General features: G+C 45.5%; 2 protein-coding genes and 1 long non-coding RNA gene across 5 annotated transcripts in view; 1 reads left to right on the plus strand and 2 right to left on the minus strand.

The window, feature by feature from the left end:
* Pbx4 (PBX homeobox 4) overlaps positions 1-10,358 on the minus strand; it is a 35,151-nt gene extending 24,793 nt beyond the window's left edge. Inside the window, exons 1-2 of the mRNA XM_048795119.1 lie at positions 10,224-10,358; positions 8,719-8,795 (exon numbers count right to left, since the gene is read on the minus strand). The gene's annotated coding sequence lies outside the window, so the exon portion shown is untranslated. The remainder of the gene's footprint in view (positions 1-8,718; positions 8,796-10,223) is intronic.
* A 3,503-nt stretch (positions 10,359-13,861) lies between these two features.
* Lpar2 (lysophosphatidic acid receptor 2) lies at positions 13,862-17,117 on the minus strand. Of its 3 annotated transcripts, none has more exons than XM_048795115.1 (3): positions 16,908-17,117; positions 15,408-16,149; positions 13,862-14,742 (listed from the first exon to the last, which is right to left on the minus strand). In XM_048795115.1, the coding sequence occupies exons 2-3, from the start codon at positions 16,147-16,149 to the stop codon at positions 14,429-14,431; spliced, it is 1,056 nt and encodes a 351-aa protein (XP_048651072.1). In that variant the 5' UTR covers positions 16,908-17,117; the 3' UTR covers positions 13,862-14,428. The 3 variants fall into 3 exon arrangements, with proteins under 3 accessions (XP_048651072.1, XP_015344806.1, XP_048651073.1); XM_015489320.2 differs by having other exon boundaries at positions 16,898-17,116; XM_048795116.1 differs by lacking the exon at positions 16,908-17,117 and adding an exon at positions 16,536-16,891.
* LOC125613758 overlaps positions 16,510-17,123 on the plus strand; it is an 8,786-nt gene continuing 8,172 nt past the window's right edge. The window contains exon 1 of the long non-coding RNA XR_007344327.1: positions 16,510-16,658. This is a non-coding gene — a long non-coding RNA (uncharacterized LOC125613758). The remainder of the gene's footprint in view (positions 16,659-17,123) is intronic.

Raw genomic sequence — 17,123 nt, forward strand, 5'->3', positions numbered from 1 at the left:
CCTCCCTCCCTTCCTTCCTTCCTTTCTTTCTTTTTGTGTGTGATGCTGGAGATGGAACCCAGGGCCTTGTGCATACCAGGTAAACGTTCTATCCCTGAGCTACATCCCCAGCCCCCCAAATTCATTCTTTTGCACACGAATATCCAGTTGTCCCAGCACCAACTATTGAAGAGATTATTCTTTCCCCATTGAAGGTCTTGACACACTGGTCAAAAATCAATTTGCCACAGATGTTTGGGTTCATTTCTGTATTTTAAATTCTATTCTATTGATCAGTTTGCCTATTCTCAATTGAAATGCATTTTTACATATTTACTTACTTTTAATTTTAGTTTATTTACTTTTGAGACAGGGTCTTATTATATTGATCAGGCTAGCTTCAAATTCTTGTGCTCCAGTGATTCTCCCATTTCAGCCTCCTGGGTAGCTGGGTCTTTAGGTGTGGGCCACCAAGTCTGGCTAAAATGCATCTTAAAAAGATCACTGTGGTCACTCTTTGGAGATTAGAGTAAAGGAAGGCAAGAGTGGGACCAAAAATAATAGTCAGACGAGGCTATTATAGCCTGAGTAGGACAGAAATGCTGCTAGCTTAGATTTATGGTAGTACACATTAAAAAAAAAAATAGACCTTTTATTTTGGAAGTGGAGTCAACAGGAATTTCCCATAAACTGGTATCAGGTTTTAGGGAAAAAGGAGATTTGGGGATAAAGACCAGTTTTAGGTCTGAGCAAGTGGATGGTGGGCCTATTAACCGTGATAGTGGAGACACTGTAGTGGTTCAGATTCAGGAGGAAGGTTTGGAAAGTAGAACTGTGTTTTGATCAGGTTAGGTTACATTTGAGATTCCTTGAGTTACTCAAGAGGAGGACTCAGATAGGTAGCTGGGTACATGGATGTGGACTCTACACTGGAAATATACAATATACAGTGAGGAGTTGCTAGCATAGAGATGGTACTTAAAACTCCAAGACTTACAGGAATCGCCACAGGAGAATGTGGATGGGGGGGATCGGGACCCAGCCCAGGAACAGGAACTTGACTTGTAAATATCAAGTAAAACAAACATCCACAAAGGAGACTGGGACCAAACTGGGGAACCAAGAAAAAGGATTTCAGGAGAGAGGAATAATCTTTGAGAAATGAGAGGCCAAGGGTGACTCATGGAGGGAGAAGGTTAGAGAGGAAATGGAGAGGAAGTAAAAGCAGCAACCACAAACTCTGTGACGTCTTATCATTGAAGGAGAGCAAAGAAGTACAGCAGGTGCTAAAAGAAATGGTGTATAAATAATGTTTTTTATATTCTGTTTTTTATATGTGACAGCCTGAGAACGAGACTGCTCCTTCCGGTTAGCTACTCCCCAGAGATAATAACTGTGGTGAACACGCCTTGCCTTTCATATGCAAGCCAACCAATCCAAAGCTCACATCCCCAACCACCTCCTTTAACTCACACAGCAAGCCAATATTTCCCCTGTCCTGAATCACCCCAGGGCCAGGTCCTGGATGACTAGGGCCACCCCGATACCCAGAGCTTGCTGAAATTATTCACACTATCCAATTCCAAGCTTGCTCAAACTGGCCTACCCTGACTCGCCCATTTCTTCCTGTGGAAATCACTACAAAGTCTCTGAGCCATTCTTTCCCCTTGTTCCTTTTGCCTCCTGATTGAGCCAGAAGCTTCTCCACATGGCCTTGTGTGGCACGGTGTGCCCCTTCTTCTTGAACACTATAAGAAATTAACTCTTCTTTCAAAGGCAGCTGTCTCCATTTCTCTCACCTTGCCATGCCTGGTTAAAACAAATCCCAGGAACAAATCAAGACAAGGTGAGTCAAGGGAAGGCTGTAGCTTCCTTGTGTTTTTAATTGGTTCATTCATTTGGTTTTTTATAGTGCTGGGGATGATCCAGGCCCTCACAAATCTAGACAAGCACTCTACTACTGAGCTACGTCCTTAGACTTTTTAATTTTATTTTGAGATAGGTTGTCATTAAGTTGCCCAGGTTGGCCTTGAGCTTGTGATCCTCTGCCTCAGCCTCTTTGGTAGTTGGGATTATAGAAGTATGCCAACACACCTGGCTTTTTTTTTGTGTGTGTGCATTTTTAAAGGTAGGAGACATTAACACATGTTTATATGCCAAACAGCCAGTCTAGAGGGAGAACATGATAATGAAAAAGAGGCAGTGAGGGTAACTGAAATTGCAATGGTGTGTACATGTAGCAGAACTTCTGTGAACAAGTTTGATGAATACTATGCCATTATTTTAATATTTACTATTATGATAAGTTTAAATTCTGTACCTCTGTCATCCAAGCACTCAATATTAAAAGATACTGCAGCCAGGCACAGTGACACATGCCTGTAATCCCAGCAGTTTGGGAGGCAGAGGCAGGAAGATCACAAGATCACAAGTTTAAAGCTAGCCTCAGTAAATTAGCAAAGCCCTGAGCAAATTAGCAAGACCCTATCTCAAAAATAAAAAGTAAAAGAAGCTAGCGATGTGGCTCAGTATTTGAGAACCTCTGAATTCAATCCCTGGTACAAAAAAAAAAAAAAAAAGAGAGAGAGAGAGAGAAAGAGAGAGAGATACTGCAGGCCAGGCACATGCAGGCCAGGCACAGTGGTGCATGACTACAATCCCAGCTACTCAGGAATCTGAGGCAGGAGAATCAGACAGGGAAATTTAGTGAGACCCTATATCAAAATAAAAAATAAAAAAGGGGGCGGGGATGTAGTTCAATGGAAAAAGTGCCCATGGGTTCAATACCCAGGACTATCACTGAAAAAAAGATACTGAATGTGTAGCTCAGTGGTAGAACACTTGCCTAGCAAGTGGCAGGCCCTGAGTCAATCCCCAACTCTGTTCAACAACAATGACAAAAAAAAAAAAAACAAAAAAAACTACTGCCCACGGCTGAATGGATAATACAACTGAAAATCAATAATTTCATAATGGAAATCAGATGTGATTAACATCATGAAGAAGGTCAAACACTACCATAGTACCCTATGCTGCTATGAGTCTTCTGATTTTTCAAGGGCCTTCCAAATTTACCATGCACCCTGTGGGATGCTTTTCAAAAGGCTAGAGGTGGGGTACAGAATGAAGATCCATGTCTCTGAACTCCAAATATGAGAATGTGGGGAATGAGATTTGACCTTCTGTAAATCTAAACGTGTTAGTTTTTCTGATGCAGTATTCAGCAGTCGACCACCGAGGATACTGAGCCTAAAATGATAGGCTCAAGCCACAGAAGCAGTATCGCCATTAATTAAAATGGACTCCAGTTGGAGTTTCTTCTTCCCACCTATAAATTTCATTCTAACAAGAAGAGGAAAGAGAGTGAAGTTGGCTATTCTGCTTCCCTAAAGCAGACTCTAGGACTATTTTTCATCAATTTTCTACTTATAAAACATCTTACTTTAAATACAGTATAAAGAAAATTTTAATGCATGCAAAATAATTTCACAGTGTTTCTACAATTTATGATGAAAAGAAAAATGCCTAAATTTTGAACTTGTTCTTGGCCTAGAGTCGACTGAGGAGCTGACTGCAATGCTTAAACAAAGTGTTACTGACCAGTGAGTCCAGAAGGTTATCAAGGGGATGAAATCACCTACTTGGTGGACATACCCTAAGGTAACCACCAATGAGTCAGACCGTTATATAATGCTATTTCCTTAAGTTCAGGCAGAACCTGTGATTCGCAATGTAGCAAAGGTGATGGTATAGTCTCTCCTGTGGTTATGTGACATTACCTATGACTTCAAACCTTAGCTGACTGAAAAGTCACCTGCTAGCCTTGAAGCCACGTGCCACGTAGTGAGGGCTGGTGGTAGGGAAACTCTGATGGCCTCTAGAAGCTAATAGCAGCCCACAGCTGACAGCCAGGAATTATACAAGGACTCCAGTCCTCCAACTGGAAGGAACTGAATTCTGTCAACAACCACATGAGATTGGAAAAGGACCCTGAAATCTGAACAGGAATACAGCCTGCCTTCTGAGACGCCGGGAAGAGGACCCAGCTAAGCTGTGCCCAGATTCCTCACCTAAGGAAATGTTGAGATCATAAGTGTGTGTTATTTTAAGCCCCTAGTTTACGGTAATTTGTTACATAGCAATAGACAGCTATTACCACTTAAGTGATTATAAATCAATGAATGGAGACTAGGAGAAAAAGAGTGCTGATAGTGGCCCTGCTAACAAATATATAAACATACTCTATTAAATCCATGCATCAGGATTAAATCAATAGTAACAATAAGGGCCGGGGGTGGGGCTCAACGGTAGCACTTGCCTAGCACAGGCATCACCCTGAGTTCAATCCCCAGCATCACACACACACACACACACACACACAAAATTTCAATCAATGACCAATAAAAAATGTGGAGAAAATTGTTTCTTTTAAAAAAATTCAATCAATGAGAAATAATAAATCATTTAAATAAATAGATTTTTGAGGATGCTTCTAAATTAACAAAACAACCAAATTAAAAGGAAAAAAACCCCAAGACTTCTGTGAAAATCCTTTTATAATCAATCCTAAAATTTTGCAGCTGAAATATTGAGAATCACACAGAATAATGCCAGAAAATGAAAGTAATGAACTGTATTTCTGCTAGTCTAATTTAATGGATATTAATGAGACAAACAATATTGAGCAACTACTATATTCTGGTCACTGTTCAGGAACAAGAAACCCAGAAATGAATAGAACATAATCCACATTCTGTAGTCTACTAACAATATGTTATAGCTTCTAATTTAGGCTATAATTTCTGAGCAGTTCCAAGCAATTATGAAGCAACTTGTTTTACTTAGCAAGGTATAATTTTAGTTTAATTTTTTTAAACTTTTTTTTTTTTTTTTTTTAGTTTTAGATGGACACAATACCTTTATTTAGTTTTTTTTTTTTGTGTGTGTGTGTGTGTGGTGCTGGAGATTGAACCCAATGCCTCACATGTGCTAGGCAAGAGCTCAATGCTACACCATTAAGCCACAACCCCAGCCCACAGGTATAATTTTAAATTACATAGGCATATGAGATATATTCAGGGATCTTGTCTCTGTAGAACAGTATATTTCTTGAAAAAAATTTCCCTGACATCAATGATCTAACACCTGAACCAAAGATAGAATCAAACCTCTATAATTACGCTCATTTCTAGAAAGGTTATTTTTATTATAAAGAACCTAATAACATTATGCATCTCTTTTACAAAACAAAAATTAAAAGACATGTTCTCTACCCTTAAGAAATAAAACCTTGCTGGGAGAAGTAGTGCACATTTGTAATCCCAAAAGTTTGGGAGGCTGAGGCAGGAGGATCACAGTTTCAAAGCCAGCCTGAGCAACTTAGCAATGTCCTAAGCAACTTAGTGAGATCCTGTTCAAAATTTTGAAAAATAGGGCTAGGGTTGTAGCTTAGTGGTAGAGCACTTGCCTAGCATATATGAGGCACTGGGTTTGATCCTCAGCACCACATAAAAATAAATAAATAAAATAAAGGTATTATGTTCATTTACAACTAAAAAAATGTTTACAAATTTTAAAAATAAGTTTTAAAAGGGCTGGGGATGCTGGGGATATAGCTCAGTTGGTAGAGTGCTTGCCTGCATACACAGGCCCTGGGTTCAATCCCCAGTATCAAAACAAAAACAAATAAACAAAAAGGGCTAGGGATGTGATTTAGTGATTAAGTGACCCTGGGTTCAATCCCTGATACAAAAGAAAAAAAAATAGAGAAATGAAGAAATAAAACCTTGATAGAAGGGCTGGGGATATAACTCAGTTGGTAGAGTGCTTGCCTTGCATGCAAAAGGCCCTGGGTTCGATTCCCAGCACCAAAAATAAATAAATAAATAAATAAATAAATAAATAAATAAATAAATAAATAAATAAAAATAAAAACAACAACAATAACAACAAAAAACCTTGATATAAAGCCTAGATAGTCACAGAGGGCCCTAAACTTCAGGAAGGAATATAGCTCAGGAGGCAGATGCCCAGTTCTTTTTTTTTTTTTTAATGTACAAAGAGCTGCTTTAATTCAAGAAAAATTCAAGAAAACAATGAAAATCACAGGTGGATGGGGCCAAGAGGAGAGCCAGTACCCTGAGAAGGAGTGCGACCCAGCTGTGTTCTAACTCCACGCAGACTTAGGACTCCAGCCTCCTCTGTTTAGGGGATTGTGTGGACAGAAGGCCAGTGCCCTGCACAGGCCCCCTGCAGCACAGAAGCAACTGTTCCCAGAGACCTGGGATGGGTGCTGCTCTTCACTTGACACCCTTCACTTTCCACATACCTGGACTTCTAGAGCATATTTCTTCTACACCTGGTTAGTTTTATGGGGATGGACCAGGGACTTATGCATGCTCTGCAAGCACTCTGCCATGAGCTGCTACCCCAGTGCTCCTCTGTAACTTTTTAAAAAAGAAATATGATGCCAGGCACAGTGGCCCACACCTATAATCCCAGTGGCTTGGAGGCTGAGATAGAAGGTCACAAATTCAAAGCCAGCCTCAGCAATGAGATGCCCTGTTCTTGATAATAGTGAAATTGGGAAGGATCAATGTGTAATAAATGCCATAAATCAACTGCAGTGGTCACTTTAAAAACAAACCCACAAAGAAAGAAAGAAAGACAGCAAACAAAGACTGAGAACATGTAGGGATTCTCAAATTCAACCATTGGCGTTATTTCAGTAATTTAAGCAAAATGAAGCTTTGGACCAGGAGCTAGATTTGGAACCAAGAAAGAAGAAAAATTGTTTAACATGACACAAGAAAAAATCTGCAGGACTGGAAAAAAAAAACCAGCATCTTTCAGACAGAACAAACATAAGTCTGTAAAAATCTCACTACAATGTCATTTCCTAATTTGTCCATTGACGGGTCCAACTAACACAACTATATTTCTTATCAAAACTACAACCTTAAGTGTTTCTGCACCATGTTTTAGCCAGAAAATCGAGAAGTTGTGCTCCATTTGTGTACAATATGTCAAAATACATTCTACTGTCAGGTATGACCAATTAGAACAAATAAAAACAAACAAACAAACCACAACTTCTTGTCTACTGATCAGAAATATGAAATGGCATTTCATGGCCTGCCTCAAAAACACCCTCTCCAACCCCTTAGTAGAGTGTTTGAGGCTCTACCCCAGTTCTCTCTGACTCTCCTTCCTCTGGGCTTAGGGAAATCCTCTTTTTGCAAGGTCCAGGACCAGAATGGGTTGTCCTATCACAATTTCCTTATGTAAAATGGCACAGTATTTGCATATACCTTTATGTATCCTCCCATATATTCTAAATCATCTCAAGATTATTTATAACACCTAATACAGTATAAATGTCATATGTTCAGATGCAACTTTTCCAATATATTTTTCAACATATTTTCAATCTGAGGTTGGTTAGATCTGTGGATGCAGAATCCTTGGGTACAGAGAGCTTGAATACCGTGAGGAAGAGATTCCAGCCAGCTGTGTTTTTTTCACATTGGAGTAAGTGACTCATCTAAGGACTAAAGATTGTTGTTGGGACTTGGGTGACCCTCAGAAACTGTAGAGTTTGTCTACAAGCTAGGTTCAATGAAGTGAGGAATCTGAATCTTTTGAAATTTCAAAATAAAAGCTCCAGGGGTCTTTCTACTTCAGAAAGAAGCCAGGAATGAGCAAACAGCTAAGTAACAACTATATTATCAAGTAAAGCATGAATAATACTCTCCTCCCCCATTTAATTTCTTAGCCTTAAAAAAACAAACAAGCTGGGGACAGTGTGCATGCCTGTAATTCCAGCTACTTAAGAGGCTGAGGCTGGAGGATCACAAGTTCAAGGACAGCCTAAGGAACTTTATGAGATCCTGTCTAGGGGGAAAAAAAGGTCTAGAAGATATTTCAAGGTGTTCCTGGCTTCAATCCCTCATGCTGCAAACAAACAAACAATAACAACAAAAAACTGCCTTCTAAAACAGCAAAGAAGAGACTACATTTCCTTCTAAAGACTCTCTAGGCAGACTAGAATCTCAAGAGATTACTGCAAGGAAAATACAGCAGCCTTGGGGCTGTGCTGGGTCCACAGATGCCTGAGAAAGCCTAAGGAAGATCACACCTGGGCAGAGCTCTCCCCTCATGCAGCTCCCCTCCCAGACTGGAAGGAGCATAAGCAGCTCCCAGGAAACCAGTGTTGCTTCTGTGGTAACAGTTCCTAGGTGTGAAGAGCATATATCTCCCCAGCTCCTTCTAATCCTTCCAGAATCTCTTCAGTGCCATGACACTTTACTGCTAGGTGCATAATAACCCTGGGAATAAAAGGGAAAAAGTATAACAAAGCCTAAGCTTTGTTAGGTCATCACAGTAAGGTACTCTCTTCTGGCTTAGCCTGTGAATTACCTCTAAACTGTGCACTCCTGTTATGACAAGTCTATCATATGTCTTATTTCTGAATTTACTCCAAGAGGAGTTAGTGCAACTCCGGCTCTTTAGTCTTCTGAGGCTTGTACCCGCTACTTTTCTGCAAAGAACATCTTAGCCATCTTGGTTTTTCTAGCAACCTGGCAGTGCTCCAAAAAGTAGAATGAACATAGTTGGAGGGTGGGAGTACTCCTAACTTTGCAGATAGAGGCTACAAAACTGCAGAGTCAACATTCCACAAGAGGAAAAGAAAAGAAAGTTTGAAAAACAAATGCATGGCTGGGCATGGTGGCACGTTACCTGTAATCCCAGCAATTCAGGAGGCTGAGGCAAGAAGATTGCGAGTTCAAAACCCACCTCCGCAACTCAGCAAGACCCTGTCTCAAAATAAAATATTAAAAAAAGAGACACTGGGTTCAATCCCTGGTACTAAAACAACAACAAAACCCAAAAGCATGTTGCATCTTTTTCTTTGCCTCATTCTTCCTGAAGCTGTTGGATTTTTTGTTTTTGTATTACTATTATTATTATTTTTTTTTACAGTGCTGGGAATGGAACCCAGGGCCTTGCATATCCCTCTACTACTGTGCTACACCTTCCAGCCCTTGGGGCTGCTGTTTACCTGGCTTTATAATCCATCTTTATGAATGACTTTGGTGGCTGTACAGTCCGCCCTACAGATCCTAGTTCCATCCCTAAGGAACAACCTTCACCCCAAAACAGGCCCCTAAGAATACAGCCTCATCTTCCAAAATGACTTCAGTCCTTTCTTATTTTCTAGTAATTCCAGCAAGCCCCAAACATAGTGAACTATCTTGTGAAGCTGACTTCACCAATTCTGTCTGACAAGTGGTGGATGGAGGTAAATGGGCAGGTGGTCTTAAAACTTGCTTTGATTTTTCCCATTGCAACTGGAATAAAATCCAAAGTCCTTACTGAGACTTGTAGGCTCTAGCTGTAATCAGGTTCCAGCCTTTTTCCAAACTCAACTCTTTCCCTGGCTCTCCTTGACCAGGAACTTTCTCTCCCTGGATCCCAGGACCTCTGAAGGTTCCATCCCTTCTCCAGGCCTGCCTTCTCCATCTGGCATCCCACAATATGCCTTCCTTTCCTTACAGCTTTACCGAATACATACTTTTTTATACTTACTTTCTCTCCCCCCAAACCATGAACTTGAAAGCAAAGATTATGTCAGCATCTGGTTTAGTGACCTGCACTTAGTAAATGTCCAATAAATATTTGCCAAATTCATTAAAAAAAAAAAAAAAAAGGCGGGGTCCTCCATCTCCATCCATCTCCCTCACAAATCCTTCTCCCCAAAGCTCTGAATGGTTCCCACACAAATTCACCCCAGTTTAACTTCAGTCTTCTACACAGACATTCTGAACCCCTTTCTCCACCATTATCTGCCCTCCAAATTTGCCATCCTGTTAAATCCCACCAACCGATCCATTTAGACGTTCGTTCGCCCTTCAGCAATCCCGAGTGTACCCATCTCTCGGCCCTTCCCTCCCTCCAGTAACCCCTAAACTCTCTTTCACTATACACATCCCTCTCGCTCCAGGACCCAGCTCCTTAAACCCTTCACCCTCTGCTTAGTCCCATAAGGCCCGTCCAACCCATTCCATTTTATTCCCCTACATCCCTCGTCCTTGGAAACCTTCAGGCCTTCTCAAGCCCCCATATTTGTCTGCACTTCCTCCGCACCCAGGTGTTCGTCCCAGTCCCCTTCTCGCCCTAGCTGCCCCAGTCCTCCTCCTCGGCCCGCCCCCTTCAGTGGCCCCCGACAAGCCCGCAAGGAGCACCTGGCCTGCGCCTCGTCCAGGCTCTGGTCAGTGATGGCCATGATCTGCTGCAGGACGTCGCTCGTGTCAGGGCCTGGCGGAGGACCGGGAGGCGGGTGGCGCGGAGCAGGTGGTGGCTGCGCGGGGCTAGGCGAGCGCAGCGGGCGTCCATGGGCGGGGCGGCCAAGCGGGAGCTGAGGAGGAAGCCGCCGGGCCTGGAGCGCTCGCGCGGGCTGCGCAGCCAACCGCCGCTGCCTATGGACTCCGCCCCCTTTGCTGGCAGCCAACCACATGCCGCTGCGCACCTTGAAGACACGCCTCCACGTCGCCGTCAACCAACCAGGCTCCGTGCACCGCCCCCGGGACACGCCCCGAACTGACCCACGCCAACCGCTCAAGACGAGCTTGGGTGTGGCGGAGGCACTTCTCACTCTCACTCTCTTCCAGTCTGAGTTAGTGCAACTCCGGCTCCTTTAGGCTTCTGAGGCTTGCACCCCCTACTTCTCCGCAGTACATGCATTCTTCTCAGAGTCCCCGCTTCTCCACCGAGGGCCCTCAGGGCCCCCACTTATCAAGGATCCCGTTCCTCCAGACTACCCCGCAAAGCCTCAGAACTCTTCTCCTGAGACCCCACTCCTCAGAGACCCCCCACATCTTCTTAAAGCTCCCACTTCCTTAAAATCCCCAGTTCCTTTTCAGGCCCCCACACTCTTCCTCCAAGTCACTTCCTCCTTAGAACCCCCCACACCTCTAAGAGCCTCAACGACACACCCCAAATCCATGACCCCTGCTGGGTTCCCTTTTTTCTCCCCTCAGTCTCAGTCCCATCAGGTGAGTCACTAGGGTTTCTGGCCCTTCCACTGGAGCCTTTTATGTCCCTTTCACCTGGCAGAGGGACCCAGGTGTGTGTGTGTGTGGTCAGCCAGGTCAGAAGTGAGTGCTTTTCTCCACTACAGAATTAATTTATTCATTTTCCAACATACAGCTTATGAGTGACCTTGCCTGTTTTTTTTTCTTCAGAAGAATTGTTTTTATTATTTATTTTGGTGTATCTATTTATGGGATACATTGATCATATATTTATAAACTAAAAAGTTATTTCCCAATGCCGCAGTCCGGCTGCAGCAAAATAACCGGGGGGTGACGAACAACTTGTGTAGATTGATACAGTAGGAGCGGGAGCCCTTTATTGCAGGACAGGAGCAGTATTTATACATTCCACACAGCTTATCTAATTAGCATAAACTAGATACAGCAGTCAACCAATCAGGAATCTCCACCCTTAATGGCTCACTTTTGTTACTTCTCAAACCACTCCCTCTGGCATTTTGCCAGGCACCATCCAGACTTGTTTAAGAACTCTAACATTCCCCTGGCAAAATGCCAGGTGTTATTTTTGACTTGTTTACAGACTCTAACATCCCAAGTATTGGAAAATAAAGAGAAGCCTCCCTATCACCAACTGTTCAATGATTATCCTTGTCATTTAGAATCATGCTAACTCCCTAGCCATATCCTTTCCACATAACCTTACCTGTTTATTCATTCTTTGTCTACAGCATTCTGGGCCTGGAAAATGCTAGCACATGGTTACTGGATGATGATATGCTGAGTGCCTACCTCACGACTGCACTCCAAATTGAAGAGAATCATCACAGGTCTTTGTTTCTAGCCTTTAGAAAAGGATTCTCAAGTGAGGAAAAAGGAACAGTGTGGATGTGAACACCTTCTCTAAATTCATTCCCAGTTTGATCTGAGGACAGACTTCAAATGCAGGCTCAGTAGAGTCCTCAGCCTTGATGGGAAACCTCAGGACCAGGGGCCATCTTCTTCCCATTGTTGTTGGAGAGGAAATTCAAACATCATGTGATGTGACTGGATTGCAAGACACTCCACAGGGGATGGAAATGAGTCATATTGGCTTGGTGTAAGAACAACAAGGAAAGCATGCGACTAAGGAAACCCAACGCTTGGCCCCAATAACAGGAGGTAATAGAACACATGGAGGCCACATAGTGGTGCCCCATACAAAAGGTCACTCTCTGATGCAAAACTACACAGGAAGCCTGATAAGTAGTGGCCTTCAGAGAACATTGGGGCAGGGGCATTGAAAGCTCCAGGGACTAGCAGAAATAAAACCTGATGCCACCTGGCAGAGAAGAGAAACCAAGAAGGAAAAGCTGATGGCACAAAGTCCTAAAGGAAAACTTGGAAGATGCTGATTAAAAAGTAGCCAGAGCATGAAAGAGCCGATTTTGGAGGTCATCAGGTGTGCCCAGCCTGTAGGAATTGGTTGGCTGTCTCAGTACCCAAAGTAATGTGTCTGTCCATTAGACCTGGAGCTTCATGGAGGCAGGGTCTGCATCTTATATCTGGATGAGTGCCTGGGTAGTCACCTCTGGAGACTGAGGCCCTAAGAGCTGTGATATCTACTTGAACCCTTGAGAAGAACCAAGTATCTTGGTTTATTCTTGGTTCTTCACAGAAGAGGGGATAAGTTCTCCCAGTGGGAAACCTAGATCCATTTAATGTAGAAGGACCTAGATGTTTTTGGCTCACCTGAAATGGATGCTTTAATGGTTTAAGACTTTGGCTCCTCACCAGGCATGGTGGCACATGCCTATAATCCCAGCTGAGGCAGGAGGAGCACGTGTTCCAAGCCAGCCAGGACAACTTAGGAAGACCTGCCTCAAAAAAAAAAAATGGTGGGGGATGTGGCTCAGTTGCAGTATACTTGCCTCCCATGCACCAGGCCCTGGGTTCCATCCCTAGTACTCAGACAAGAAGAAAAGAATTTGGCCTCTGATGAGAGCTGGATTCAAAGTCCTGCTGTTATTCGGCATGTGAATCTGAAGTAGGAATATAACCCTGTCTCCTCACTGGTGAGGTAGGAACAATCCAGTTCTAGGCTCATTGTGCCTGGCAGGGTGCCTTTCTGGACACTGAGATGGGGCTCAACATGGGCACGGTACATCCGAGGACTTGGGTCTGTGGGTGAGAGGGGGAGTGTCTAGCTGAGTTTTGACTAATTCCAGGCTTTGTGGGAATCTGAAGCCCTTTCTCCAGGATCCCTCTAGTCTCTTGATGCAGTTCTCTGCCTTATCCAAACTGTGTAACCATGGGCCAGATCTCAACCTCTCTGAACTACTGTCCTCACATGAAAATAAGTGTAACTCATGAACTACAAGATGCAGGTGATGGTTAAACAATGCACCTAAAGTGCTTGTAAATGTGCCAGACACAGCAAAGGAGCTTGAAAAATGGCAACTCTCCAATTCTGCATCCTGCTGAGTGGAACTCACTAGGTTAAATGTAGGTGGTGAGACAGGTGAGGAGAAGGAGACAGCTGTACATGTGATCTTCAACAATCTGGACTCATAAAAAGGATAGGTGGCAGCAAGAGGACTCACATAGACCACAGACCACCCCAGGCTCCAGAAGACGAACATAGGGAGGGGGACAGATAGAAAAAACAATAGCACACTAGGAAACAGAAGCAAGACTGGAACAAGAGAGGCAGAATAACAGCTAGCCAGAAACCGAAGAGGAAAGAGAACAGGGCTGAGGAGATGCCATGTTGCCTAATAGGCTTGAGACTTGATACACAATTTTGGGACACAGGAACAGACCGATTGAGTTGGTGACAAAAATGCTTTGGAGACCTTAGAGTGGAATGGATTACTCCCTGATTCATGTCCTCCCTGTGGATCCTGGATCCCCTCAATACTAATGGAGATAGGCCAGCCTCTGCAAAGGTCCACAAGCCTTTCCCAGTTTATGCTCAGCACCCCTCAGGCTGTGCTGCTAAAAATTAGCCTCAGAAAGATATTGTGTCCACAGTCCATCCCTGTTATCCTGTCACACTGGGCAGCATGACCTTGGAGGGCGTTCATCTCTTCTACTTTTCCCACTCACAGCACCATATAGGAGAAACCAGTCCATAGGGTTTACCAGGAATGTGCATAAAAGTACAAAAATGTTCTGTTAAAAAACGCTAAAACCTGAGATGATTGAAGAGCCAGATTCCCAGACACCATCTGAGTCCTCCCAGGTGCTTGGAGATGTCCCCAATTCCCAGTACCCTGGAGCATGCAGAGTTGTGTGTGCCTGGGGAGTGCTGCTGTGCTATGCCAGACCATGGGTCTGTCTTTTAAGTCTGTCCTGCTGGTTGGGACAAGCCAGGTGTATCCATGAGTTGTCAAAGAGCTGCATCCTGTCCAAGGTAGCTAAAGAGTGGAGTCCATCAGAGAGTGACCATTCTCAGGAAGCATGATGCAGGTGCTGGCACCTGTCCGGGCAGACGATGTATAGTGGGCCGACTTGTGGGAGGACCGGCGAAGGCACATACAGCAGAGGAGGCGACGGAAGGTGCGGCACATCTCAGCATCTCGGCATGAGTATACTGCGGCATTGACCAGTGAATTGGACTCAGCCAAGAGCAGGAAATACTTCTCCACAGCCAGGACATTGCAGGACTTGCAGTCCAGACCATCCAGGAGCAGCACCACCTGGCCGGGTGTCCAGCAGACCACAAATGCCCCTGCAGGATGGAAGCCAAAGTGAGCAAAGCAAGGTGTCAGGAGGCCTGACACTCAGGGCTAGGTCAGTCCCCAGAGCTCAGGCCATAACTGTGCAGTATGTGCTCCAAGAGCTGCCTGTCTTGCTGGCTTGGCAGTGCGGCAGACAAAAATGCTAAGAGGGGATACCTTTCTCTGATTTGTCTGCCTGAAGGGATGTCTTTCCAAGGTAGTCAGGCCCCTGGAGGCTTCTGTATGGAGATTTGTTCAATGAGGGAAAGAAGGTTACTGTGGCTGGATGGGTAGGGTGGGGGATAACTGGAAAGAGTTGATCTTTGTTCAGGGGTGGTAGAGTATATCATCACCCAGTTCCTTCTATATACAATTGTCCTGCTAAGAACTCTTAGGGGCTTCACATGGAACTCAGAACAAAATCTGGCCCTGTTTGGGATCTTCAAGGCCTTCCTGATCTTCCCTTTCCTTGCAGGCTAACCACATGGACTCTGGTCTGGTCTTGCCCTCGGGTTTGTACTTTCTGTTTTCTCTCTTGGAACTCGAAGAACATCCCCCACCCAAACTATGCCCTACCATCAATTCAATCAGGTCACCTATTCAAGTCATTGTTTTGCAGGAAACAATGGTTAGGTTAGGTCCCAGTGGCCCAGGGCAGGTTGAGTGTCTCACTCACCAAGGATGATGACAACAGTCTTGACCAGGCTGAGTGTGGTCTCTCGGTAACGGGGGTGGCAGCTGACATGCTCTGCCATGCGCTGCACTCGCCTACGCACGTAGAAGAAAATGCGGGTGTAGACAGCTACCATGAGCAGGAAGACAAGCAGGCTGGATAGGGCCCACACAGCTAGGTAGGAGCGGCTGAGCAGGGGAGCCATGCGTGAACAGCGGTCCAGGGCACACAGGCAGTGCCAGGAGTGGGCAGGCAGCAGCCCTAGGCCCAGTGCGGCAACCCACACAACCACAATGAGCATGACAACCCGGCCACGCGGCAGGCGGCTGTGCAGCTGCACAGCCATCACACTGCGGTGCCGCTCCACGGCAATGGCCAACAGTGTGGCCACTGATGCTGTCAGGCTTGTGTCCAGCAGGCCTTGTCGCAGGAACCAGCCCTTGAGCGAGAGCCGGGCCGTGCGTGGGCCCGTGTGGAACATGAGGAAGAGGTAAGCCACACCAGCAAACAGGTCTGCTGCAGCCAGGTTGCCAAGCAGGTAGTAAATGGGCTGGTGGAAGCGGCGGTTGGAGGCAATGGCTGCAATAACCAGCAAGTTAGTCAGTAGCACCAGCACACTGACAGTCAGCCCCAGTGCCACCACCACCACATCCTTGGGCCGCCAATAAGAGCTGAGCTCTTTGCCACTGTTGTTGTAGAAAAAGCCGATGGTCTCATTGTAGTAGCACTGGCCCATGGTGACCATCTGGGGGCACAGAAAGAGAGGTATCAGTGCAAGTGGCCCTTATAGGAAGGACACAAGAGCAGGCGGCAGCTAGTCACCAACAGGACAGCAAGGGCTGGAATCTTTGATGCCTCTGAGCAAATCGCCTGTGGTGGGGATTAAAGTGGCCTAGAAAAAGCAAGCACCATAGGGTGGGAGTGGGGGAGTGAATTATATCTACTAATAAAACCTACTAATACAGACTTATTAAAAAAGCAACAGCTTGTTTTGTTTTTTAACCTTAAGAACCAAACAAAACTCAACTACATTCAATTCCGTTCCAAGAGCCACCAATCTATGACCTAGTAGAGGAGTAGGGGTTGAGGGGGAGGGGAAGTTAGGGCAGGACAAAAGAGGCGTGAGCTGACCAGGGAAGGTCAATTTGGCGCCGGGGTCAATGCACCGAGCACAGACCAAGGGTGAGGTCACTTGCTGAGACCCTGCGGGTGGTGCCGAGATATGGAGGAAACTGACTGGGCAGATCAGAACAGGTAGGGAGGCGGCTCCAGAAGTTGGGCGGCAGGATTCGCGCGCGAGAGCTCCCAAAGCAGGCGGGGCATCGGCCCTTCCGGGTGAGATGAGGGACCCTGGCGGTCTCCGGGACAAAGAGGGCGGTCAAAGAAGCCGCAGTTCGCGGGGCCTCCAGGTGCCCCCAGGCTGAAGCAGAGAAGGGGGCGTGCCTCGCCCTTCCCCGAACCTGCACCCGCCCAGAGCCCGCCGTTGCTCTTACCTGGACCTACCTCCCTTCAAGCTGCAGACGGGGCGGGCTCCTGGGGGATCGCAGCGGGCCTGAAGTCCATGGCCCCGCAACCGCGGCGGAAGCGGAGGAGCTTTCGGGTGTGCAGGAGCCCGCGAGCAAGAAGGCGCGAGAGGAGGGGTTCAGCCGCCCCGCCCCCGCCTCCACCCAGGCCGTGGTGCCCCGCCCCTGCCACCTGGGGGAGCCCTACCGCGCCCCC

The sequence above is a fragment of the Marmota marmota genome, unplaced genomic scaffold, assembly GCF_001458135.2.
Source record: "Marmota marmota marmota unplaced genomic scaffold, marMar, whole genome shotgun sequence".
In the NCBI taxonomy this organism is placed as follows: domain Eukaryota; kingdom Metazoa; phylum Chordata; class Mammalia; order Rodentia; family Sciuridae; genus Marmota; species Marmota marmota.

What these genes read in the sequence shown, in the direction of transcription:
- Lpar2 (XM_048795115.1), bottom strand. Translation starts at nt 16,149, where the DNA reads ATGGTCACCATGGGCCAGTGCTACTACAATGAGACCATCGGCTTTTTC. An exon ending in GACTGTTGTCATCATCCTTG is followed by an intron (nt 14,743 to 15,407) that starts GTGAGTGAGACA and finishes TCCATCCTGCAG; the next exon opens with GGGCATTTGTGGTCTGCTGG.